The 27,323-nt window shown below is 35.0% G+C and overlaps 1 protein-coding gene across 2 annotated transcripts in view; it reads right to left on the minus strand.

Annotated features, from left to right (window-relative positions):
• The window catches only part of SEMA3A (semaphorin 3A), a 645,372-nt gene that overhangs the window by 77,544 nt on the left and 540,505 nt on the right, over nt 1–27,323 (minus strand). For both annotated transcript variants that reach the window (XM_020999770.2, XM_020999769.2), the window contains one exon: nt 22,837–22,956. In XM_020999770.2, the coding sequence (XP_020855429.1) occupies nt 22,837–22,956 (120 nt within the window). The remainder of the gene's footprint in view (nt 1–22,836; nt 22,957–27,323) is intronic.

The following is a 27,323-nucleotide window of genomic DNA, read 5'->3' on the forward strand; positions in this document are numbered from 1 at the left end:
TCATAGCAGTATTTCCAACAATAGCTTAGATAGGTGTTAAACATTAAACTCAAATCTAATCTTCAATGTTCAAACCTGATCAAAGTCTTTCATGAAATTATTACCTCCATAACATGGGAAGCTCTGGTGAGCAATCATCTCTTTCTTCACTGCAAAATGAGGGACTCGAGATATATGATCTTTAATGTTCTCTTTAGCTCTATGACCTGTGATCTAATTGGGCATGAACTAATGTGGGATTTTGTAGCCAAAAACTACATTGCTAGCAGCTGTCAAAAGTCATCCCCAAAGAGACCGTGGAGTTAATTACTGCACTTGGATTAGCCCAACACCTGTCTCAATTCAATGATTCAGATGGCTAAAATCTGTTTCAATGATCCAAATAATTGGTTTACTAAGGTTTATAACCATCCAGTCTTATCTGTAATTTCTTCCCCAAATCTTGTTTATGTCTCAAGTTTTTATTTTTAACTTTAGTTTATATATTTACAGTCAAGACAGTACAAAGAGACTGTTACCCTCTAATTTGTAACCAAATTTTTAAGAGTTCATGGAGTATATGCAGTATGGCACATATCTTGGGCTAGAACCAATGTAGGCGGTGATTTGATTTCAACCGAATAATAAATGGCGAATTTTTCCATATTTTTTTTTCTCAAACTGTCACTTTGAGTTGGGAATCAAGACACCCACTATATGCTCTATGTGGGGGAGAGAAGAGGGAGTAACTGCATCTATATTTGTCATTGGATATAATAAATGGCATGTGATGGGTTCTCTTAGAAAGCAAGGTAGAGGCACTGGGTGTGGTGGTGCACATTTGTAATACTTACTAATGAGGCAGCTGAGGTTAGAGAATCACTTGGGCTCTGAAGTTCTGAGCTACAGTAGGACTAAAAGTGATTCAGTGTCCACAGTGTCTAGCATCAATTTGGGAAGCGCTTTGATAGTACAGAGCTACCAGGCTGCCTTAGGAAGGGTGGGCCAACTCAGGTTGGAAATGGAATAGTTAGGATTAGGCACATGAGTAGTCACTGAACTTCTATCCTGGGCAAAATAGAGCTACTTAATCTCCAAAAAACATGAAGGAAGGAAGGAAAGAACAAAGGAATGAAAGGGGGGGGAAGAAATACAAATGTAGATATAATTGCTACTAAAAAGAAACAAACAAAAACATAAACTCATTGTCTAGGGACAATTTGTTCATTTCCAGAAAGAATGATTGTTATTGGTCTAGATCAGAACAATTAAGTTAATGACATGGAGAATCTCATCTTGTAAACTATTCTACTACTACTTTCCTTAACTTTACTATATATTTGTTTCTTTTTGTTGGTGAAAAAATCTAGATTTTTCCACAAAACATAATTAGCTTGATACAAATTTTGCAAATTTAATTTTTTTTTCAGTTTCTACTTATGCAAATAAAAACATATCACAATCATCACAATAAACATATAATGTAGAATGTCTTTTAGCTAATACCTTAAAAAGACCAAACCCATGATGGCACTTGATAATTAACGAATGTTTACAATCCAAAGTGATAATATTTATCATGTCAACCTTATTTCATGGTCTACAGATTTAATTCCATTGTAATTTGGCATTATTCCCTTTACTTAACATAAACTGACTTATTGCCAGTGGTTATACAACTAAAAATACTTCCTATTTTACTAAAATGAAGTTCAATTAGTAATTGGCAGCTAGATGGCATAGTGGATAAAGTACTGGGCTTGGAGTCAAGAAAACTTGAGTTCAGATCTGATCCCAGACACTTGCTAGTTGTGCGATGCTGGTCAAGACATTTAACCTCTGTTTGCTTCATTTTCCTCATCTGTAAAATGGAGAATGATAGCACCTGCATCCCCTGGTTATGAGGATAAGAGAATATTTACTAAGTCCTTGGCTCATAGCCTGGTATATAGGCACATAAATTTTAATTGTTAACTGTTATTCAGAAATATATACTTACTACCTGGGCGATCCTGGGCAAGTCCCTTAACCTTTGTTTACTTCAATTTCCTCATCTGTAAAATGGTGATAATAACAGCATCTAACCCCCAGGGATGTTGCAAGGATCAAATGAGATAATAATTATAAAGTACTTAGCACAGTGCCTTGCTCATAGTAAGTGAGATGTGTGTATATGTCTGTATATGTAGCTATATTAACAGCTGATCATTGTAAGTATGACTAGAGAAAATGGATTCTTAGAGCTTCTTAGGGAAACAAGGGGAAAAGCAACTGGGTTAGATGGATGGAAAAGAACTGTGGTTAAGAGATTGACTATTATAATGTTAATTATAAAGTTCTAAAAGTCTTAAAGTAATTTTAAGCTCTTAATGATTAAAACTGCATTAAGACCTGTATATACATAATTATAATTGTACCCATCTTTTAAAAACAAAGCAAAACCCAATTTGGCTTGTTTGATTTTCTAACGCTTCAATCTATGTTTATGTGAATGGATAAAAGGTATTTAATATTGTGTGGGTAATGTAACTTAAGCTGGTTTAATAGCATTCACCAAACTTGCCGCAGGCCAGCCCTGAGAAATATTAAGATTCTGCCTAAGATCATGAAAGCAGGGATGGAAATAAGTTAGCAAGTAATAGTAGGCAAAAAAGAGACAGTATAGCAATGCACTATCAATATTAATATCACTAACCCCAAGGGTTTGTGGAGGGATTGTTGTTAAGTTTAAATAATCTTTAGACTTGGAAATTAAATTTTGGTAATCTAAGGCAAAATTCACTTTAAGGTTTTTGTAAAATCATTTGCATGACAATAATAACAGTATAATAGTAGCAATGATTATTTATATCAACATAGACCTTTAAGGCTTAGAAATCACTGGCCTCACAATAATACTTTAAAGTAGATTGTGTAACCATGCAAAATATTTGCTAGGATTCATGTGTTCTAACAATGATTTGGATTTTCCAAAGTAAATGTTTTATTTCCAAAAACTTAATGTAGTTTTAATGACAGAAAGACTTGCCACTGAGGCCTCTGTCCTCAGAGGATGTATAGATTTGGAGTTCCTGGTGAGTTGGTCAACAAGCAATTTTTTAAAGCATTAAACAGTTTGTCAGGCACTATGCTAAGTGCTAGGGATACTGACTTGGATATATACTTAGATCCAAAAAACCAAAACAAAACAATAACAAAAAAACACACCCTTTACTCTAAAGGAGCTCAGAGTCTAATGGGGGGCATGACATTCGAACATCTATGTATAAACAAGACATATATAGCACAAATTGGGGATAGTTTCAGAGGGAAGGCATTATGATTATGGAGAACTGGGAAAGGCTTGTGTAATATGCCCTTCCACCATGTGGAAGCTTGCTGAGTCTGTTTCTGGAAATACCCAATGGAGGGTATCTCCCACTCCAGAGCTTTTACAAATTCATTCATTTAATCATATTCTCATTCGTTCTCTCTCTCTCTCTCTCTCTCTCTCTCTCTCTCTCTCTCTCTCTCTCTCTCTCTCTCTCTCTCTCTCTCTCTCTCTCTCTCTCTCTCTCTCTCTCTGTCTCTCTCTCTCTCTCTCTCTGTCTCTCTGTCTGTCTGTCTGTCTGTCTGTCTGTCTGTCTCTCTCTCTCTCTCTCTCTCTCTCTGTCTCTCTCTCATCAGCATATTTGTACCCTGATAAAAACTTTTAGTTGACTACTGAACCAGAAAGGAGTTAGCAGGCAAAAGGACTTACTTGCAAACTTTCTCTCCCTTATGTGGTGCCTTTTGAATGATGAGGATCCTGTGAGACACCAGGTGGAAGAGTAGCAATAGGCCCATTCTCCATCTGCCTCCTACATACATATGACAGACAATGCTCTGGCACCTGTTTCTTTCTCTTTTTTGTGTTTATTCTTTCCTTAGTGTGAGTAAATGAGTACCTAAGTGGCACTGATGAGATTTCAATCTTCTCAGCTTCAAAAGGTCTAAAGAGCCATCAGAGGATTCCTCAGCAATTGCAGCTGGTGGCAGAAGCCATAGGAACTGGTAGCTGCAAACAGCTAAGTCTGATGAGGATCCAGCCTTACAATGTCAATGGCTTTACCCAGCCCTGCAGTGGATTGTTCTATCAGTCAAGAAACTTCCTTGAAAGATCGCAGCCAAGATGAACAAGGGGACCTCTAGTTCCTCATAATGCCATGCTCTGAAGAAAACTTGGTGGGGCCTACATACAGAAGTCACAAGGAAATCCTTGAATCCAAGTGTATTCTTGTGAATAATGTGCTTTAATGTCTTTGTTCTTGAAGTTTGAGCTCAGGGACCTCATGTATACAAGGAGAGATTGGGTGTTTCTGTTCTGGGTGTTTTGGGTTTTTTTGAGCAACTGTCCATTTTTAGTAAATTTCCCCCTTGCAAAGTCCAATTTATGCCAGTTGATTGATTGATACTGGGTAAACTACATTAGGTGGCTGCATCTAAATAATGGTATTAGAAATCTCAACCCTTTACAGTTACCCTCTTATATCCTAAGGGGATTAGAAGTACCAGGCATCCCCTGGGGAATCAATCTGCCAAAATAATTGGAAGTTGTAAAAATAATTCCAGAGAGGACACTATATATTATTCCATGATAGTTTTTTTTTAAACAAGGTAATGAATTAAATCTATAAAGGAGAATTACCTAAGATTAAATTTGCAAAAAAAAAAGTGTAGAATTTTAAAAAGATATTTCTATTTTCTCAAAATAATTGTTTTTAAGTATGAGGGTTAAATATTAATTTTTCAAAGAAAATGTAATTCCCTGTAATGGAATTCTATGAAACATGTTGTAAGATTATTGTTAGGCATTAATGCTTTTACTATTTTATGTGTGTGTTCCTTTGAGGATAGTTTTAAGAGATTTTTATTTATTGTCAGTAGAGTTTCTTGCATCTTTATTTTCAAAAACAAGACCTCCTCCTTGTACACCTGCATGTAAAAGTATACTATTTCCTGGTTTCTTTCCTTCTCTTTTAAACAATCAATCTCTCTTTCATCTCTTTTTTCATTCTCTTCCCTTGCCTTGTGGTTTTATAGAAATATATGTTTTTCAAAAGCTATTTAGGCAACATGATGTAAATAATTGTAGGCAATGTTAGCTATAGGTAATAACTAATATTTTCAGTCCTTATCATTTCCCAACTTCGTAGACATTCTTATTTTCATGACACTATTAATTTTTTTTTTAACTATTAAACTTCTTTAGATGAAAATTCTCTTTATATTGGGAGGTCAGATACTGGTTTCAAATGTTTTTATATACAACATCTTATAGACATATTAAATAATTATATTAACAGTTTAAACTGAAAATTTCAGAATGACCAATGCCTTAGGGTTGAAGTGCTTCATTTTGTCAGATTTATATAATTTGGATTTTCACTGGATCCAAGAATGAATCTTTCATTTGAAGCATATTTTTTTTTTTTTTGCTTTTTGGTGAGGTGATCGGGGTTAAGTGAATTGCCCAGGGTCACATAGCTAATAAGTGTTAAGTGTCTGAATCTGGATTTGAACTCAGGTCCTCCTGACTCCAAGGCCAGAGCTCTATTCACTGCACAACCTAGCTGCCCCTGAAGCATAATTTTAAAGATGGAATAAATGGCAATCTGCCATCACTAACTTGCAAATAAAGCAATAGCCTCATAATATTAATATACCTTGGAGCTGCAAACTGATGCTTTATTTTCCAGTTAGGTGGGGGCACTAGAAAGAATACTGGGCTTGGAGTCAGGAAGACCTATGCTGAAATCCAACCTCAGACATTTACTAGCTGTGTGATCCTAGGCAAGTCCCTTAATCTCTGTTTGCTTCAGTTTCCTCATCTGTAAAATGGTGGTAATAACGGTATCTACCTCCCAGGAATGTTGCAAGGATCAAATGAGATAATAATTATAAAGTACTTAGCATAGTGCCTGGCTCATGGTAAGTGACATATGTGTATATGTGTGTGTGTATGTATGTGTGTGTATTTATGTTAGTTGTTTATTATTATCTTCTCATTTCCCTGTCTTAGTGGATTCCTTCTGATTTAACTTAGTGCCCTCTACCATTTCTTCAGTCACATATATAAGCAGCTGATCATTGTTAGTTTCACTGGAGAAAATGGATTCTTCTCAGAGCTTCTAAGGGAAACTAGGGAAAAAGCAACTGGGCTAGATGGATGGAAAAGAACTATGTTTAAGAGACTGACTATTATATGAAGACTACTCACAGATACTAGATATAAAAGACAACTGCCTAAGAAGAGAGTGGGAAACAGGGTCTGGGAAAACCTTTAAGCTTACCAGTCAAACATTCCTCCAAATTGAAATAATCAAAAAATTTAAAAAATGAATACAACTTAATCATTGTCCAAAAGCTGTTCCATTTCAACATTAATATTGTGGCTATTTAGCTGTTATAAAGTATCATATATCATGGTACATTATTTTTTTACTGACCAACAGATGGTCAGCATATGAAATACAGCTCTGTGAAACTTCTCACATGGCAATATATATTCTAGTGATATTTTGCAATGTGTATATTGAAACTATGAAAATTATTTACCTTTAGCATGTGAATATTCAAATATATGTGTACAAGTTACATTTGAATGTGTCTATGTAGAGCAGTTAATACCATGACTTATAAAATTATCCTAATTTATTTCATTTTTGTGGACAAATTTTTCATATGTTGTTTCTTAATCTACTAGAAGTGAGATTTTGTGACTCATTTAGGCATTGTTCTTCAAAGATTCATATTCCTTTAATTTAATATCAATTTAATAATAAAATAAACAATTATTTAGTATCAATAATTTAATCAGTGTGGCATCAGGTTATAGTGGGAAAAGAGTAGGACTTAAAGTAAGAAGACCTGCATTCAAGGCCTTGCCTCTACCGCTCATTAATTATGGAACTGAAAGTTAATGATTTACCCTTTCTGAGACTCAGTTTCCTCATCTCTACAGGGGAGATAGCAATATTTTCATGCCTGCCTCTCAAGATTGTTCTGAGGACCAAATAAGATAATGGAGATGAAATCCCTTTGGGAATTAAAGAAGCACTCTGCAAACCTAAGGTAATATTTTATATATTTTCATATATTCCAAAGTGCCATTGAATGGGCCTAATGCCTGTCAGATACTTCTCTTTGCTCTTGCTTTAAACACCCTAGCAATTGTTCTCAGTTACCTTCGCTGGTACTCTTCCAGCTTCTTTTCACTCAGAGATCGGTTTCCTTCATGGCAGTACAGAATAAAGGCGGCCAAATCTGAATAAGTGAAATGACTCGGTTACCACTGGCACACTATTCTCTAACACTGTCTAGCTGATCCCGTAGTGTTTCCTCTCTTACTTCTTCCACAACTGCTGGTCTTATTTTTAACCACCTACTCAGATGTTGGATTATTATATTCACCTGATTATGCAGTGCTTCACATGCCATTTCTCAGGCTAATCCTAATCCATCACCCGTGACCAACAGCTCACTGAGTCTATTAATAAAGGATAGATCATAAGAATGTAGATGCAGAGTTGGAAGGCATTTCAGTGACCATTTAGTGACCTTTAATCTTACAAGTGAAACAGAATGGGGTTGGGTGGGATGCTAATTGAGGCGACATTCTTTTTATGATTACTTCATTACTAACCCACACTTCTCGATCCTTTTTCCTATCTGCCCCTTCAAGATCTGCTGTGGAATCGTCAGTACTAAACATGTGAGTATTAAAGAAGATAAAATGCGAGGTAAAATGCTATATAAATGTGTGCTATTAAAAAAAAAAGTCTTATCACTCATGGTCTAAAAAAACTATATTATCATATTGTTTCAAATTATTTAAGGTCTTGCAAAAGTTAACTGCAATACAACCTCAGTCATTTGGCTTCTACTCATTTAGCATTGGAGTAATTTGACTAAGATTTAGGTAGGCCTATCTTTCCGTTACTTATGACGAAAGCATTTTCTAGACAAATCAAAAGTGTCTCAAATGCAGGGCTAATAACTAACCTACTTTAAACAACTATTTCTTTACAAGAACTTTAAAAGTTTTTTGGAATACATAGTAAACAAGTAATACATGGGAAATATACATAAACATATGGTGCTTTAAAGTTTTATAAGAGCCAGTCTGGTAACTCATAGGTTTGCATCCCTTTTCTGATATGTGCTGCTTTGGGACCCTGGGCAAGTCAATTAATGTCTCAGTATACTGAGAAAACTGCTAAGAGTCTAAGTAGTTGTGGCAATTTATTTAACCTCTTTTACCTATATACATATATATATATATATATATATATATATATATATATATCTATACATATATATATGTATATATGTATTATGATTAATTACCATCTACATGACTTTGACAAGTCACTTTACTTCCTGGAACCGTGGATTCACTTCCATAAGCACCTACTATGTTCAAGGCACTGTGCCCCTGCGCACTGGCTAGATGATCTTTGGGCATTGTTCTAGGGCTGGTTTAGGTTATCTGTAAAGTCTCTTCCATCTCAAACTTCCATGATCCTGTAATTTGATTCACTGAAGGTGTTCCATAATTCAAAGTGGACTTTTCCCCACTTAGTCACAGTTGGAGGATTGTGGTGAGATGTCAGACTTCTGCAATTACTTCCTATTGCCTAGTTTCACAAATGTACAGTGCCAGGCACCTCTTAAAAAACACTTTGATGTGTATATGTGTGTGCTTTGTGGTCTAATATTTAAGTATTTCTAATATGTATTTTAAAATAACCTTTAAATACCATGAATATCTAAGCAACTGAGTGCAAACCATCAGTTTGATATCAACCATGACATTATTTGATTTTCAGAATCAGGGAGGTTAAAGCTCATTGAACTCTAAACAGTGGAAAAACATGAAGTGGAAATCCCAAGATGCAGCTCTGCCCTGTCTGTAATTTAAATCAGATTGCATGCTAAGCTGAAAAGACAGTAGGACTCCCAAAAGGCAATAATAAACGTAGAGTCACATTTGCCACACACATTCACTTTGGAAATCCTTAATAATAGCTGTGATAGTTCTCTTTCCTTGGCACGAAGGTCTTGTCATCTACTGAATTTCATACTTAAAAACTCTTATTTAATGGAAGAAATTACTTAACCCTTAAAAGCATTCACACTAAATGTATAGGTTATTGGAGAGAAATCCCAAAATATACTATCTTATGAACTTACTTAGAATTTTGAAATAAGTATAATTGAGGGAAATAGGTATAGAAGATATTGATTGTGACTGTGGAAATATTAATAAAACAATGAATGCTGATGATTATGGGAGTGTAATATTCTGTGTTTAATGTAAATTAAAGACAGTAGTTTTGGGGATCAGGGTCTATGATTTCACTGATACATAGAGTTCCCCCTATTAAAGAAGACCAACAGTGTCCTGCAATTGAGTTTCTTACAAAGTTTCCAGTGACAGTGAAAGGTTAAGTACTTGCCCACTGTCACAGAAACAGTATATGTCAAAGGCAGAATTTTAACCCAAGTGTTTCTGACTTCAAGGTCAACTCTTCATTCACTCTGTTGTGTTGTAATGAGAATGACAATAATAATAGCATGTTGAAATTAATATGAGAGCTTAATTTCTCTACTGAAATCTTAGAGTAAAATTTAAGAATCATCACCAGGATGGACAGAAGTTGATGAATTTCAGAAACAGCAGTTACCCAAGAACATTTGCTTTGTTATAGGTTTTCAAAGTGCATCAGTAAAGGAAATACAGATCCTTTAGGTACTGAAGTACAGTATAAGAAGTGATCCAAAAGGATAACAATTTATACAACGCAGAGAATTTCTAAATACTATATTGTTTATTTTTCATAGCTAGATAATAATAATTCCTAACATTTACCTAATGCTTACTACATGTCAGACACTGCTAAATGCTTTACAATTATTGTTTCATTGCATCTTCATAACAACATTGGGAGGTAGCTTCTTTTATTATTACCATCTTACAGATGATGAAACAAGCAAACAGAGGTTAAATCACTTGCCTAGAGTCACCTAGCTAGGGTCTGGGGCTGTATTTGAATTCAGGTCTTGGTAACTATAGTCCTTGGTGCCCTGTTAATTACACCAGCTATATGCCTCCTCAGAATTCCTTGGCATGGGCACTGAAGTCTGCAAACATTTTCTTTAAAGTTACATTAAAAATGACTTGATTTCTTTTTTTGTTTTTCACTGATACCATTGGGACACTATTTTAAGAGCACTTTTTTGTGTATTTTCTGCTAGAATTTTCAATTACAGTCAATGGTTAGTGAATACTCTACCATTTTCATGGATTTTGTAGTTTTTCATGAAAAATATAGTTTCTCTTAATCATTCACTACTTTAGTCATTCACCCATTTATATTTTATCAGTTGATTGCCTTTAACAAGGGACAGTTGGTAGGTGATATCCAATAGGCAGTCAGTTTAACAAGGAAAAATTGGAATAGAGCGAAAAAAGGCTAGAAAGTTAGGCTGGGGTCAATTTATGGATGGTATTTAATAGCAGTCTAAGGAGTTTAGAATTATCTTGGTAGGCAGTGGAGAAACACTGAAGATTCTGAACAGAAGAGTGTTATTCTTTTAACAATCACATAAAATGGATTAGGGAGGAGAAGGATTGGAGATTAGAAGACAAAGAATTAGAAAAACATAGAAATTATAAGTATAAGGAATTTTGGAGATTATCTACTTCAATCCCTTTATTTAATAAATGAAGGAGTTAAGACTCAGAGAGACAATGTGATTTATTTAAAGTTACACTGCCTGAACCAGGACTGGTTGAAAAATGGTGCTAGAATAAAAACACCTTAATTAGATGGAGCTGTTTTCTTGGGTTAAGAAGTTGACTTGCATTTTGGATATACTCACCTTTGACACTCAGATGAGATACCTAAGTGATATATATCAGAAGTTTAGAAATGTACTTCTGGAGCTCAGAAAAATGTGGGTACTAGGTTTAAGTGTTATTTACATGCAAAGAAGACAGCAGCTTATGTGTAGCTTCAGTAATGCAGGGCTCTAGTACTATTAAGTAACTCCTCAAGGCTTGGTGGAGCTCAGGGTAGTCTGCAGGGTCCTCACATGACCTGTTAGGGGCATGATAGGAGCTGAAATGAATTTACTTACCCCAATCTAAATATCAAGTGAGTCTGGAAAAGTTCCTATTGAAAGGAATAAAGTTATCCACCTTGATCTGAGGAGTTCTTTTCTTTGCTGAGTGGGTGTGCTTGTAGGCTTGACAGACAAAAGATGAGTAAAACCCAATGCATGCTCCCTTGGAGGTCCCCATTTAATAATTCTTTATGTCATACACTACACAGGATTGAAGACTTTGGAGACTGTCACTCTTATGGCCATTGACATCTTCATCATCTTTGGAAATGGTATCTAATTCACTGTCTTTCACCACAAGACCCAGAAAGGCGAGGGTTGCTGTCGCTGAGGAGAGATTAAAGAGAACTTTTACTGCAGTCTTGTTGTTCTATGCTACGCCCTGGCTGAGGTATTAAATTCTTCATTTCTCAGTACTCACAGCCCTCACTCCCACCATGAACCTCCTCCACTACTTGAACTTTTTGGGCACTGCTATTTCAGACCGTGCTACTCCCTAACCATAATTTGTCACCTCAATATCTATGCTGACGTTCCTCTAACCTCGCTCACCTCAGAGTTCACCAACCTCTTCAATTCCTATATTTTTCACCTTCAATCTTCTTCACCTGCCTATAGGGCTGATCAAAACTTAGACTTCAGAATTAAAACCATGCCCCCCACTATGCCACTGGCACGTATCTGGAACTCTGAAATTCTCCCAAGTTACATTTTGTTACCCTTCCATCTTTCTTTCTGTTTCTTTCATCATCATTTCCAGTACCTCCTTACCCACCCTGCTCATCACTACTGTTTTGACCTCATAATCTGGATCCTATGGGTAACTGGTTCAACAAATCATTCTCCTATTCTATATTCTTTTGACTTTCTTGCTCCTTTGTCCTTGACCTTAGGCCTTTTTTAACATCTGCCTTTTCTGATACTACTACCACAACGGTGACTGCTGCTGGATGAAATCACATGAATGTATAAATTGAGTTCACTAAAAATTCAGATGGAATTTCTATATTCCAAAGCAATTCTTTTTATTGATTCCTCACTGACTTTCAGATTTTACACAATCATTCTTCCAAACATTCTGTTTTCTACTCAAGGCCTCTAAACCTTTTCAGCAGATAAATTTACCTCTCATTTTATTAAAAAAAAAAAAGATGAAGCCATCTATCCTCAGCTGTCTCATTTCCCCTACTTTACACTTCAAAACCTCCCTACACATTCACCCATCCTTTATTCATTTGCTTCAGTTTTACTTGATAAATTATTCTTGGGTAGCTGGAGTTATGAAGCCTTGAGTTCAAATATGGACTCAGACACTTAGTAGCTGTGTGGCCTTGGGCAAGTCACTTAACCTCTTTTGCCTCAGTTCTCACTGTTAAATTAGGGTTAATAATAGCACTTATCTCTTAGGACTGTTAGGATCAAATGATAGTAATTATAAAGAACTTAGCACATTACCTACCACATGGTAGATATCATATAAATGTTAGCCACCAACACCATCATCATTGTCATTATTATTAAAACTTAAAGTACTCTATGTGTTAGCCAAAATAGTCGAGGCTAACCTCTCTATTTCTGCCCATTACCCTGTTCCTTCCCATATTCAATGGGAACTTTCCTCTTCAATAATTTCCTTTTTTTTCCCCATCTAATTTTTTTTTCCTAAATGAATAATTCAAAGAAATAGAAGAAAACAATAGAAAGGCAAAGACAAGATATCTTCAAGGAAATTAGATATATAAAAGGAATATTTCATACAAAAATGGGCACAAAAAAGACAAAAATGATAGGCATTTAAGAGAAGTAGAAGAGATTAAGAAGATGTGGCAAGAATATACAAAATAACTATTTCATAAGGAAGATCTTAATGTCACCAATAACCATGCTGGTGCAGTTACTGATTTAGAGCCAGACATCCTGGAGAATAAAGTCAAGTGGGCCTTAGGAAGCACTGCTAACAATAAGGCTAGTGGAGGTAATAGAATTTCAGTGGAGCTTTTTAAAATCCTAAAAGATGATGTTGTTAAAGTTCTGCACTCAATATGCCAGTGAATTTGGAAAACTCAACAGTGGTCACTAGATTGGAAAAAGATCAGTTTATGTCCCAACCCTAAAGAAGGTCAATGCCAAAGAATGTTCAAACAACTGAAAAATTTCATTCATACTATGTTCTACAAGTTTGTGCTTAAGATTCTGCAAGCTAGGCTTCAGCAATATGTGAACCAAGAATAAGCAGAAGAGCGGGCTAGTTTCCTAAGAGGCAGAGAAACTAGAGACCAAAGTTGCCAACATATGCTGGATTATGGAGAAAGGAAAGGAGTTCCAGGGGAAAAAAAATCTAGTTCTGCTTCATTGACTACACTAAAGCCTTTGACTATATGGATCACAACAAAATGTAACAAGTCCTTAAAGAGATGGAAGTGTACCAGATTATCTTACTTGTCTCCTGAGGAATCTATGAGGGTCAAAAAGCAACTGTTAGAACTAAACATGAAACAACTGATTGGTTTAAGATTGGAAAGGGACGACAAGGCTGTATATTATCACCTTATTTATTTAACTTATATACAGAGTACATCATGCAAAATGCCAGACTGGACAAAGAAAAAGGTGGAAATAAGGTTGCTTGGAGAAATATCAACGATCTGAGATATGCTAATGATACTACTCTGGTGGCAGAAAATGAAGAATTAAGAAGCTTCCTGATCAGGGTAAAACAGAAAAGTGCAAAAGCTGGCTTGAAATTTAACATAAAAAGACCCTTAAGGTCTTGGTAACTGATCCCATCACTTCCTGGCAAATTGAAGGAGATGAAATGGAAGCAGTGTCAGATTTTATATTCTTGGGCTCAAAGATCACTGCAGATGACAACTACAGCCATGAAATTGAAAAATGCTTGCTCCTTGGAAGGAAAGCTATGGCAAATCTGGACAGCATACAAAAAAGTAGAGATGTCACCTTGCCAACAAAGATCCATGTAGTCAAAGCTATAGTTTTTCTGGTAGTAATGCGTGGCTATGAGAATTGGACTATAAAGAAAGCTGAGTGCCGCAGAATTGATGCTTTCAAATTGTGGTGCTAGAGAAGGCTTTTGAGAGTCCCTGGGACAGCAAAGAGATCAAATCAGTCAATTCTTAAAATGAAGTAATTCAGACTATTCACTGGAAGATCAAACACCAAAGCTAAGTTTAAATGCTTTGAGCACGTAATGAAAAGACAGTACTCTTTGGAAAAGAACCTGATGTTGGGAAATATTGAAGGCAAAAGGAGAAGGGGATGCAACAAATATTAATTTGGAGAGACTTTGAGAGATAGTGGAAGATAGAAGGGCCTGGAGTACTATGGCTATGAGGTCAGGAAGAGTCGGATGAACTGAGCAGCAATAGCTCCTTATCCACTATCTACGTCCCTGTGTTTAAACCAAAACATAAATCGCCTTTTATTTGATCCTGCCCTCAACTCCAGCTACCATCTTCACATTTTAAAGTCCCTATCTCCCTTCAAGTTTCTGCTCTGGTGCTTCCATTAGAAGCCTTTCCTTATCCTTTCAGATGCTATTGTTTTCAGTGCCCTTAAACATTCATAAAGCACTCTGATCTCTCCATTGCTTCCTATATTGCATTACACTTAATCTCTGTTCATGTTATATTCTTCCAGTGTACTGTAAACTGCTTTAGGATAGGAACCCTTTCCTTTTTGGTTTTATTCCCAGTACCCGAGCACAGTTCCTTGAATGGAGAAGCCACTGACTAAATGTTGAACTGTGATGAATTGAGTTGAATGGGATGGGGGAAGTGGAGGATAAGATGCTAACAGAAAAAGATAGACTTCAAACCACTGACATGCTCCATGATCACTGGCAAATGAATTGCTTATCCTACCTGGATCTTAGGTCTTTTTTTCCCCTGTGAAATAAGGGAGTTGGAATAGACAATTCTAAATTCCCTTCATGCTTTCATGCCTCAGGCAAGGAAAAGGGCCAACGAATGCTACACAGGTCAAGGAGAATGAAGACGGAGAAAAGGCCATGCAATTTGGTCATTAGATACTCATTAGTGCCCTCTGAGAGTACATTTTCAGAAGAGACGTGAGGATAGCAGTCACATTACAAGAGGTTAATTTGTTAGTGGGTGCTAAGAAGTACAGGCATTGATAACAGATTACTGTTTTTGCAAAGTATATCCATGAAAGAAAAGAAAAGATAGGAGTTTGTCTGGACACCAGTTTAGAGGATTATTTCTATCCTAGATGATATTTGAATTCATTTGTAGACAGAGTGAAGGAACCCAGTAGTGAGAGAAAAAAAAATTATCAATCAATAAGTATTTATCAAATATCTACTAAATGCTAGGCACTGTGCTAGGTTCTGAAGGAAAAAAGGCAAAAACATCGGTGTTTAATTGAATAAAAAAGCAAAATTTGTCTTTCTTCAAAAAATAATAAAATTGTAAAGCAAACAATAATGTAATTTTAATGACACATGTATGCATGTTTAATCATATAAAAAAGCTAAATATGACTGATGAAAGAATCCCCATTTCTCAGAATAGGTATCAAATTAAACATTAAAAAAAATAATGAAGTTTGAAATCTGTTCTTTGAAATGTTGATAGATATGTGACCTCAATGAAATAGCACAAGTTCTGAAAGATGTCTACCAATCTAGAAGTGCTTTGATGATCAACCAAGCATTTATTAAGCCTTATTATCTGCCAGGCACTATGCCAGGTCTTTGGGATATAAGTACAAATAATGAAAAAATCCTTATTCTCAGGGACCTTATATTCAAATAGGGAACAAAATGAGTACATACATAAGAATATACAACATAAGTATAAAGTGAATAAATATAAATACATACATACATTTTATGACATTTATTCCTGGTATAATCTTGGCTATTCAGTAATGTATGGAAGGACACATCACCAACAGATCAGTCAGTAGGTGCTAAATTCCTTGGCCACAGCAACTCATACATTTGTTCTTATAAGGTAAAATCATTTATGTGATAGAATTAGTTCATGATGCATTTTTTTTTTGGTCAGGGAGAATGTAAATGCTAATTTTCTAAATGAGAAAGAAGGGACAATATTGATTTTTTTTTTGTCATTTTACTATTTATGTACTGAGACATTTCAGTTAGAATTTTCCAGTGAGATTGTTGGATATTTGTGTGAAGTCTACCTTTGATAACACAATAAGCCTGTTCCTTTTACTAATAGAGATTAGGACATAAGACGCATTTTGATCAAAACTGTCCACGCCATTAAAATTCAATGAACTCACTTGGCATCACTCAGCTTTATCTGGCTAAAATCCTTTAATTCCCCAGCCCCTGCTGCTTACGTGCTCTAGGCTCATCACACTTAACCTCTGCTTTGGCTTCTCAAAAAAGATTGTGTTTCACTCCATTCATAGTTTCAATAGTCCTGCAAGCCACACGCAAGTGCCTGACTAGCCCTTTATACTGAGCACACTAATCTGATTGTTTTTCCACTCTACAAACTCTGGGTCAACAATCAAGCTGCCAGCCAGAAACTAATTAATTTGCAAACAGTCTTCTGTTTTCATGGAGGGAAAGCTTTTGAGAGCCATGTCAGTGAGTCCAGTCACACCATGGTTACATGTATTGTCATGGCATCTTCTGAGTAAAGCTCCTTGCTCACTGTCACTGCACACATGAACTCAGATTATCCAGTCAATAGCGAATCCCTATTGAACACCAACCAAACTCTGAATGCAGTGACTGCAAGAGAGGAAATTGGTACAGACAGGGTCTGTACTCATTAAGCTAGTGGTTAAAGAAGAAAGGGAGAGAAAATAGTTTTGTGGTAGAGGCAGGCGTGGATGTTAGCTATTAAAAGACTTGCTCCAGATAGTGGTGCTTCAGTTGTTGAATGTTTTATTTAGTTTGAAGAGGGGGGAAAAAAGTAGCATTCTTAAAAGTAAGAATAGTATTAAAATATGTTTTAATGTATCTTTTGTTAAAGTTAGTAATTCTACATCTGTAAATGGGCTTTATATACCACAATAAACATTTCACGTGCTCACTCCTATCTTTTGAATCATGGCACTTATGTAGAGGTCAGTTGGAATATGAGGACAATCACCATTGTATTGGAACTGCTATGGAATTATCTGCTGAGTTTTGTTATTCTCAGATTCCAAAACATAAACAAAAATGTTGTGAAAAATGAAATGCAAAAGGGATATTAAGCAAGTGCAGCATTTTCTCATCTAATTCCTGCTACTCTCTGATTTTTTCTTAAATTAAGCTCACTTCACCACATTGTTTGATTGGGATAATAAAATACGATTATTAACTGTGCTCAAACCCCAACATTCATGCATATGACTTCACCAAAATGCAATATATTCAACATTTAGAATTTTGTTATTAGTTTACTTTTCTTCTATTCATTACTGTATGTAAAGGACAAAGACTAATTTTAGAGGAGGAGAGGAGGAACTGTGATTTCTTTTAGCATGGGAGTCTCCTAGAGTAGCAACTGAGATAAAAGATCAGCAATTAAATCTGTAATAATTAGAGAGATGCTGGGAGAAACCGAGATTTTAAAGTGACTTGACCATCACCACAAAGTAATGTGTCAGAATTAAGACTTCAACTTAGGACTGGATACTAAAATAATCCTTCTTTCCACTAGGCCATATTCCATCTTATCAGGGCCTCTATGACTGCTAACTGCAGTAATTAATACTAATCAAAGTTTATTAATACTAAAAGTGTTCATTATTTTATTTCAAAATACTAAGGATACCTTGTCATCACAGTCATAAATCTAAGATCTAGTTCATTGGATCTTTCTATGTTATCTTTTTATTGCTGTTTTACCTATATCTCAGTCAGTCAGTTAACAAGCATTCATTGAGTACTTACTGTGTCTCAGTCAATGTACTACAGGTTGTGGGAATGTAAAGGCAAAAAAAAAATCCCAAAACCATCCCTGCCTTTAAGGAACTTAAATTCCAATGCGATATTAAACATGTAAACAACTAGGTGGATATATAAGACATACAGTGGAGGGACTTGAAGAGAGATTTTGAAAGGCCTCCTAAAGAAAGTAGGATTTATACTGTTTTAAATGAAGGCAGGGAATCCCAAAATCATAGAGATAACAAGTGGCAGAACCAGGATTTGAATCTAGGTCCTCTGATTCCCCATCCAGAACTTTTCCCACTCCACTACACTGCTTCAGCCATGGTTTCAATTAAACAAACTTAGCATTTTTGATGGCAATGTTAGGATTTTTGAGAACTATTTCAGAAGCCGAAAGATACAGTGGATATAGGGCAAGTTTTAGAATAGAAACCACTGGAATTGAGGTCCTGCCTTTGACACATCTTGGCTATGTGACCCTAGGGCATTTTCCTTAGCCTGTCAGCGCCCTGAAGAGCTGCCAACCTGATATGGCAGAGGGAGTTTCCTATATCAATGATGAATTCACAGGTCTTGATAAAACATTTTTAAAATTATATATTTATTATGATTCTCTCCAGGAAAAAAGTGGATTGGCTACATTAAGAAATGACATAGAATGATCATATTTTTCTCAAATATGTTTTGTTTGATTGTCTATAAGAAATATCCCCTATCAAAAGTTGATACCAGCAATAAGAATTTTATTTTTATTTCTAAGCTTCATACTTTTCTTTTTTCTGACAGACTAAACTTTATTTCAACTGAGGGAGGCTAAAACTCACTCTTTTCCTTTGGTAAAAGGTTGAACATGGAAAATGAGTCTAGGAAAGATGAGGTAAAGGAAATTAATGTTTTGGTAAGGTTGGCCTGTTTGAGAAAAAAAGTACATTTGTAGGTCACACGAAAATGATTAGTGGTTTGAAAGTAAAAAGACCCCATAGTTTAGTTTTATTGTGTATTTTTTTTCCAATAGAATATACAAGAGAGGGTATGTGCTTTTTGTCTGAAGGTGAAGGACTGTCTGAATTAAGTGAAAACAAACAAAAGAAAAACTGCTAAATTTTGTTTCAGCAAAATAGACATTAAAAACTTTCAAACCATCGTGCTCATTTGCTCCTAATTTCAATTGAGAAGAAGGGTGCTCTCTGAACGTATTTCATTTCTTAGCTTCCTGATTCCATAGACAAACTGTATATTATCATAACACCAACCAGTTTATATGTACCTACTCATTCAGTGTCCAAGGCCATCTTATGGCAGTTTGTAATCTGCAATAAAGGGGACAGGGCACAGTAACTGCCAGAAAATACAATACAAATGCCATAAGAGGATTGTGTCCTTGTTTCCTGTCTCAAAGCCTGTGAAATTTAAGAGGGTTTTTTTTTCATTATTGAATGTTCACTCAGTTCCTATAATACTCAACTGCTTATGTAACCGTAAAATAAGGATTATGAAGGACTTTGTCTCCAGGGTACTGAAACATGCAACTAACTGGTTTAAAATATTAAGCCACAGACATGACGAGAAAATCAAGAGGTCTGACAGTCACAAAAAGCTAATAAATACCAACTTATTTCTTAAAATGTCTAATTCAGCACTCCTATTTAACGTATAGTCTATACTATCAGGTCATCTCTTCTTACATCCTTTATTACATATATCTAGGGAACAACTGTCAAAGTATTTGTCTATTATTGCATTTGTATAATTAGAGGTTAGGGTAAAAAGGTCCACAGACTCTCACTAATTAGTTCATGTGACTCCAAATATTAAATTTTCCTTCTTTATAACCTTCAGAGCATCCATCTACTTAGCAACCCTAAGTAGAAGCTAGTTTAAATTCAGTTACACCTTTTGCAAACCTCAGAATGTAACCATATTCCTTAAGAAGAAATAAAACAAAAACAAGATGGCAAGCAGACTAGAAGACAAAATGTTTTCTAGCTTTTTCATGGATACCTTTATAGTAGGAACCAATATAAGAAATGAAAACCAAGAAAACAATGAATACCAATAACAGTGAATGTAATGCCTCTCTCTTAGGACTTAGAAAACCCCTTCTTACAAGATGATTTTCTATTTTTAGTTATTCTCTGAAAATTACAATTGCTGACAATGTAGCTAGAAGAAGAGGCCTAGAGTAATGATTTTTGACTAAGGAGGGCTCCACATTGCTTAAAGTCTGATTTATAAAACGTTTTAAATGCCGCTGCATCAGATTTGTTTTCTCCTTAGTGGGAAGGAAACTATTAAAATATATCTGGAATATGCCAACTTTTGCTGCAAAGGAGAGGAACTGATTTAGGGAAATTAAAATGTCATATGCCAAAGTAAATGTTCATAGCCCTGAAGACCACTCAAAAAGAACATTTTCATATAGTTTTGAGGTTCTGGCAGTTCTGATGATTATGCAGTATGTTCTTATTCCACAAAAGTCATTCATTGTATGCATGAGTGTATAAACATCATGTCTCCAATTTTATTCCAGAATGGTATTTAATTTCGGGTAGTTTATGATTCCCAGTCCCTTGGTTCTATCGGAGACATGACTGCGTCCTCAATCTTAAAGCAGTCCTGGTTTCTGCACCCTGTCAGATGTAACCTCTGTGCTAATTTGGGAAAATCAGTTCTCACATTTTGTGCTGAGAGACTGATAACTGAATTCCCAAAGGAATTACACATTTTCAGAGATGAAGTACAGAGCTGTGGACAATGGCTGTGTTTTCCCATAGTGTAAATTCTTCAGACTCAGCTGTCATCATGCAGGTCTGCAGTACAAAAGCAGCTTCAAGTTGATGACTTGGCTTTATTTCCCCAAGGCCATACAAATGAAATGGGTGCTTTATTCTTTTCAATATCTGTACCTATTACAATCAGGCCTTATTTCTTAAGGACATTGAAAATCTTTATGACCTCTGGAGGTCACGTTAGCCCAAAGTCTGCTTCTGACGTGTGCCTATGTGTGTGTGTGTGTGTGTGTGTGTGTGTGTATGTGTCTGTGTGTGCATGCACATATGCATTTAAACATATTAATATGAATGTACATATATAGATGAATTTGTATGTATATATATATACACATATATATATATATATATATATATATACACACACACATATATATATATATATATCCATCCATGCTATTAACACTAATTGTGAATGGCATAGCATTTACTGTTTCTCCATAAATATATTATTAGGACATCTTGAATGGAGGAGGAATTATGCTGACTACTTATGAATCACAGTTACTTCAGTGAGAGTATCACTGAAATAAGTGTAGTGCCAGTGTTAAAGGTCTAAGTTCAAGGGAAGGACAACATATGTAAAGACTTGTACTCTGGGCTTGAAGATTATGGAACCTAGACTCATGGCCCTACTGAATTTTCTACATGACCTTATTTGTAACAGTACATAAGTAAAAATGCATCCAGCTATACCTCACCATCTAGTTCAGTCATATTATAAAGACATAATTCATAATGAAAAGCACTCATGAAATCTAAATGGAAACAAATATAAATATACACTTTTCCTTTTGTTTGTTGGCTGCTTAAAAATATTTCTAATCTTTCTTAGGCATAATTGCTTTGTATACCTCACTGTTTTTAAAATTTCTATATTCTATTATGTGTCACTTTACACTAAACCACTGTTCAGTATGATATAAAGGACCTAACGTGAGGAATTAGGAAATCTATTTTCTAGTCCCAGATCTGACAGGATCAATGGACCTTTGGGAATGTATGTTTTCTGCACTCCAGCTTTCTGGGGAAAAGGCAGGACATGTAATGTTGTATATGAGGGACAGCAGGTAAGACAGCTCAAATATCCATAATGAGTATAATAGAGTAATGCCTGTAAAGATAGGCTGGGGCCAGATTGGGAAGGCTTTTAAATGCCAGAAAATTTGTACTTCATTCTAAAAATCAAGAGGAAGCCACTGGAACAAGTTTATTCTTTAAGCTTAATATCTGTTCATATTCCTTAAAATACCTTGTAATAGTAGCACTCTCCTTACTCCTTGTAGGCAAATTAGGCTAGGTTGTTTCTTTTTTCCTTTAAAAGGTATTGACCCCTTTTTGACACTCTGCTGGCACAAGGGAATAAAGACTCTGAGGGCTGACATCACTTCCTCATCACCTGAGTACAAAACAGACATAAAGAACTCCAGAAGGACTTGGAGGATTAGCAGGTGGCTTGTGATAGGTAAATCAAGCAAGGAAGCTTTGCTCAGCTTAATTGACCCGAGGTGCCATCAAGGCCTACCTTTCTCCTGCTATAGCTAAGTAAATTTATTTTTGTCAACTGCTAAATGATCAACAAATGTCTCATTTTGTTCCAATATCCAAGGACTGGCCTAAGTCAAGCCCAGCCCTAAACATACCTTATCTTTTCCTTTTCGTTTTATTTCTAAGCCCTGATTTTTTTTTCTCCCCATAGAGAAAACATTTCATGACCTCGTTGTTGGCATATAACCAGGTTTCCTGAATCTTTTATCTCTCTCTTTCCTTTTTTTTTTGATCAGTTTATTCATACTTCCTAATCATAAAACCACCACCAGTAAGTATTCACTAATGTTCATTAAAATATAAGCTAATAAATATTTTATCCTCAGTATACAAGAAACTTAATTGTTGAACATTCAAAGTCATTGGCATTAAGGGGCATATCCAATTTTAAACTAAGTCTTTAGGTATGGATTATTGGATTTTAAAATGTCAGACCCAAGGTGCCATGTTATTATTACATGTTTTACCTACCATTTAGCCACCTGGAATCATGCTGCTCTGTCCTAATTGGATGGTGGTGCCCAAGAGTTCGGAAAATGGCAAAGTCACGTCCCATAAAATCAGCTGCAGTTCCAGAGTATAATTCTCCATCTGTAGAGTGACAGAATATAGCACTGAATGTATCTTTTAACATCATTCTTACAGGCAAATATTTTCAAACTGACATTGCTCATGAGAGAAAAAAAGAAGGTAGTCTTTCACAAAATCCATTATGCTTGGCTGATTTTTCCCTATGCCAAATCCATAGTTTTTAAATCTTTCAACAAGTTTTTATCCATGTTTTGTTGTTGCATATGGACTTAATAGCTAAACAAAGCTATACAGTAAAATGTCACTATGCATAATTGGAATGAAGGCCAGTTTGAAGTAGTAAAAATGATAGATTGTAGAATATGTCTAAGAAAATTATATTTCATTACTTCCAAATAACAGAAACGTAACACGAACTAAATTAATATTGCCTATAGCAGTGCTACTGGATTTGCCCAGATGAATAAATATAATTTGTAATTAATACATTGTTCATATTTACATGGAAAAGCATAATGGCAAAGTGGATAGAGGTGGCCTAGAAACCAAGAACACCTGGGTCCAACCACTGTTTCTGATATATACTATCTGTATGACCTTGGGGAAGTGCCTTAACCAGTGCTCCAGGAAACTGTGAGACTATAAGTTGTAAACAGTGTGTGGAACTGTCGTAATCAAGGGAGTTTCCTCACCTTGGATTTCTTTATATCAATGAAATTGTAGATCTAGTCCCTGTTCTTATTCTCTCTTTTTCTCTTTCCCTTTCTCTTTCTATAAATATATGTGAATATGAACACACATAGATACATGTCTATGTATCAATATACATATATATGTTTTTGAAATAATTGTTTTTGTGAGATAATAAATAATAACAATAAATAAAAATAAATAATAAATAATAATTTTTTACTCAAAAGTTTGATGTAAACTAAATATTTGTCCTGAAGTCTTAAAAATTTAAGTTTAGCAAATAATCTTTATACATGAATATGAAAGTTATGATTCATCTAAACCTATTTCATCTATGAGAGACTCTAAATTAATGAGGATTTATTTTAATTCAAAATTTAATTCTTCCTTTGTCCAAAGTTTTGACATGACTTTATTTTCCCTGAATTTCTCAATACATAAGATAAGTCCTCTGTCTTGATGTGTCAGCAGATAGTATTCTCTCTCTCTCTTTTTTTCCTTTTTTTTTGTTTGGCAGTTAGTGTTCATTGGATTGATTGGATTGAGGGCAATAAAACAAACATTTCCATAACATAGTATAATAAAAAAAAAATGACTGCAAATGAAATTGCAAATCTATTATGTACAACTTGCTATTCCTTTTAAATTTATAATAGTTATCATGTAAATTAATTTTTCCCCTTTTTTCCTCTCCCCCACTCTAGAGATGGCTACAATTAGACACGAATATGTATATATATATATATATATACATATATGTGTGTGTGTGTGTGTGTGTGTATATATATATATATATATATATATATATATATATAAAATCTTATTGTACATATTTCTACTTATCAGTTCTTTCTAACAGATAGCGGTCTAAAAATAAGCCAATTTCATAGTACACAAGAGAACAAGGAATCTCTTACAAGTTGAGATATTTCTTTTTGTTTTCCAGGTAGTCTAACTGGTTTTTTTCTTTATATTCTTAACACCTGATATAATGCCTTATACATGGTAAGCTTATATCGCATGTATGTTGAGTTGGAAAAAAAGTAGTGTTAATATCAGTACAATGTAATTGGAAATAACAATAATATACAAATGATCAAAATGGAATGTTGAAAATTTAGAATTACCAAGTTTGGCTCCAAAGAAGAGATATGAGAAGATATCTGATTCCATCATCCTGAGAAGTTGAAATAATTCTTACATTTATCAATATCATTGCTGGAATCTCTAGGCCAGGGTAAGGGATGAGCCACAAACAACAAATGTTTGTTGAATAGATAAGCAAATGAGTGGAAATTAGGTGACTAAAGTTCATATGATTTGTTCTATTTCTATTCAGCAAATAGAATGCTACCTACAGTAGGCTGTTTAAGAAATAAATCAGTCGACCTGTTCTACTGTTATTACATTGAAACTTAATATGTTGTGGAATTTTTGTAAAGGGCATGCATATTCTTAGATTTTTTTAATTAAGAGGATAAAGATTATCCATAATTTTGGTATAGTTTCATAATTCTTCAATGATTCTACTATTTATTCTGTTAAATCTATAGAAAACTACAGAAAAAAATTATATAGGTATGAATTTAATTAAGGAAACACTACACATCTGATTTATTTTATGGTCATTCATATTTACTTCACCATCCTTAATTTATAGAGAAATTATTCCTAATGTGCTAGATATATTCCCAGATTTCCAACCCAAAGCATTTCTGTTGCTGATAAATGGATCTTATAATCTATCTGGCTCACGTTAGCTTGGAAGAATCTATATAGAATTAGAGAAATGCCCAGTGAGAGCCATTTTTCCATCTCTGCATATCCCTGTCCTGAGAATAAAAAGACTTCATCTTTGAAAAATATGCATAACAGTCTGACATTTTGTTGGATAATTGTACAAAAAGTATCTCTAATAATGTTAGGTACTTCAAAATATAAAACCAAAAAGCCACAGGAATAATATCAATATTTTAAAAAAATTAAACCACCCATCAAGTTCAAATTTTTGAGCATGTTCAGTGGGAACATACTATAAAATAGTATCCTGAAAGACCACCAGGCAAAGAATCTTGTGCTAAAAGTGCACAGATGTTATAAAGAGACCCACCAATTGGTTTCAAAGGAAACCATGCAGTCAAATATTTCATCTTGTGGATATTAAACTGCTGTTTATATTACTACAATGTTCCTTATTATTGGTTGCTATTTTATGCATCCTTCCTTTAAAAGGAACTGGCTATCTACATATAAAAGAAAAAAAGGATGTTGTGGATTTTTAAAATTTAGGTGATAGATTTTCCTTTATCTGTTTGATTATGAACTTACATTTTAAACATGTGCTTTAAGAAGTCATGGACTGTAGGTCCCTCACTATGTATAATATACAGCTATGTTACAACCTGCATTGTGGCTCTTAATCTTATGAAGTTCTTATCAGGAAATCCATTGGATTGAAGCTCAGCTCCATATCCCATGTATCCTTTGGGTTTTGTTTGTTCATTTTATCAGAGGATCTCTAGGAGGGGTTCAACTCCTTACGCCATGTAGCTTGTGATGGTTATGATCAAGGGGCCCCAGAATAGGATGATTGGAGTCCCTGTGTAACTAATGAGTCTTCGATGTGATTTTTGGCTAAGTAGAACCATGGGGCTCAGCCCACAAATGCTGAGATAGAATGTAAGCTATTCAGTTTGCATTTAGTCCTTGTATCTAGTGCCCTTGTAGAAAGTAGGTGTTTAATTAATGCTTATTTCATTGGATTGGAAACAAATCTCCAATCTTCATGCTATTTCTTTAAAAAAAAAAATACATGGCTGTACACACCATAGCAAAAGATATACCCTGTCCTTTATCCACTGAAAAATGAAAAACTAAAGGTATTAATTATAGTAATTGTGAAACATATGGTAGTCACAAACATGAGGAAAGTTGAAAAAGATAACATCAAAGTTAAAAAATAAATTCACACAGCAGAAAGATTCAAGTATGACTAGCAGGAGATAGAATTCTAAGTGAAAGTGGGGAGCATGCTCTCATTTAATGGTCTGTCTTCTCTGTCATTCACCTTATTTTTTTAGGAAAATAATGAAAAGTATTATATGAAATATATTTAGCGGAGCTGGAAACTTGCACTCTTGGAAAAGGTTCAGATGCTTTTCATAACTAATATTTAGCCTCATTTTGTTCTTCATCTCTCCCAAGTGAGCTGAGGAAAATCAATACAACTCAAGAAGATAACAAGACTGAGCTTAATTCCTTCTTTGACAAAACAGAGAGTGATTAAGAGAGTGCTCAGGAGAAGAAGAGCTATTGGTTTGATTTAAAACTTTTAAAGCATTAACAAAGGAAGTGGAAATGAATGACTTAGATACTAAAGGAAAGATAGAGTGTAACTTTGGGTGTCTCCAGCCACAGAGAAGCCCATTTCACATATTAATGCTACTTCAGGAAGGTGTTTATGTGTGGTGGTGAAAGGCAAGGCCAATAACGGAATTGTTCTTACTGCTCTCCAGGGTGCATCATTCCAACTGCTGACCTTCAATTATATTCAATAAATGCTCAGTTTTCCCAGATCTTGGCTTTGCTCTCCTACTTAGGTTTCTGGTGGTGAAGGGCTGTGTGTGTGTGTGTGTGTGTGTGTGTGTGTGTGTGTGTGTGTTTGATTGTGTGCAAACACACACATTTTGGAGGGTACAAGGAGGGTGAGGAGGGTTATTTGCTGGCAGGGATTC

The sequence above is a fragment of the Phascolarctos cinereus genome, unplaced genomic scaffold, assembly GCF_003287225.1.
Source record: "Phascolarctos cinereus isolate Bilbo 61053 unplaced genomic scaffold, phaCin_HiC Scaffold_1;HRSCAF=81, whole genome shotgun sequence".
Taxonomy (NCBI): domain Eukaryota; kingdom Metazoa; phylum Chordata; class Mammalia; order Diprotodontia; family Phascolarctidae; genus Phascolarctos; species Phascolarctos cinereus.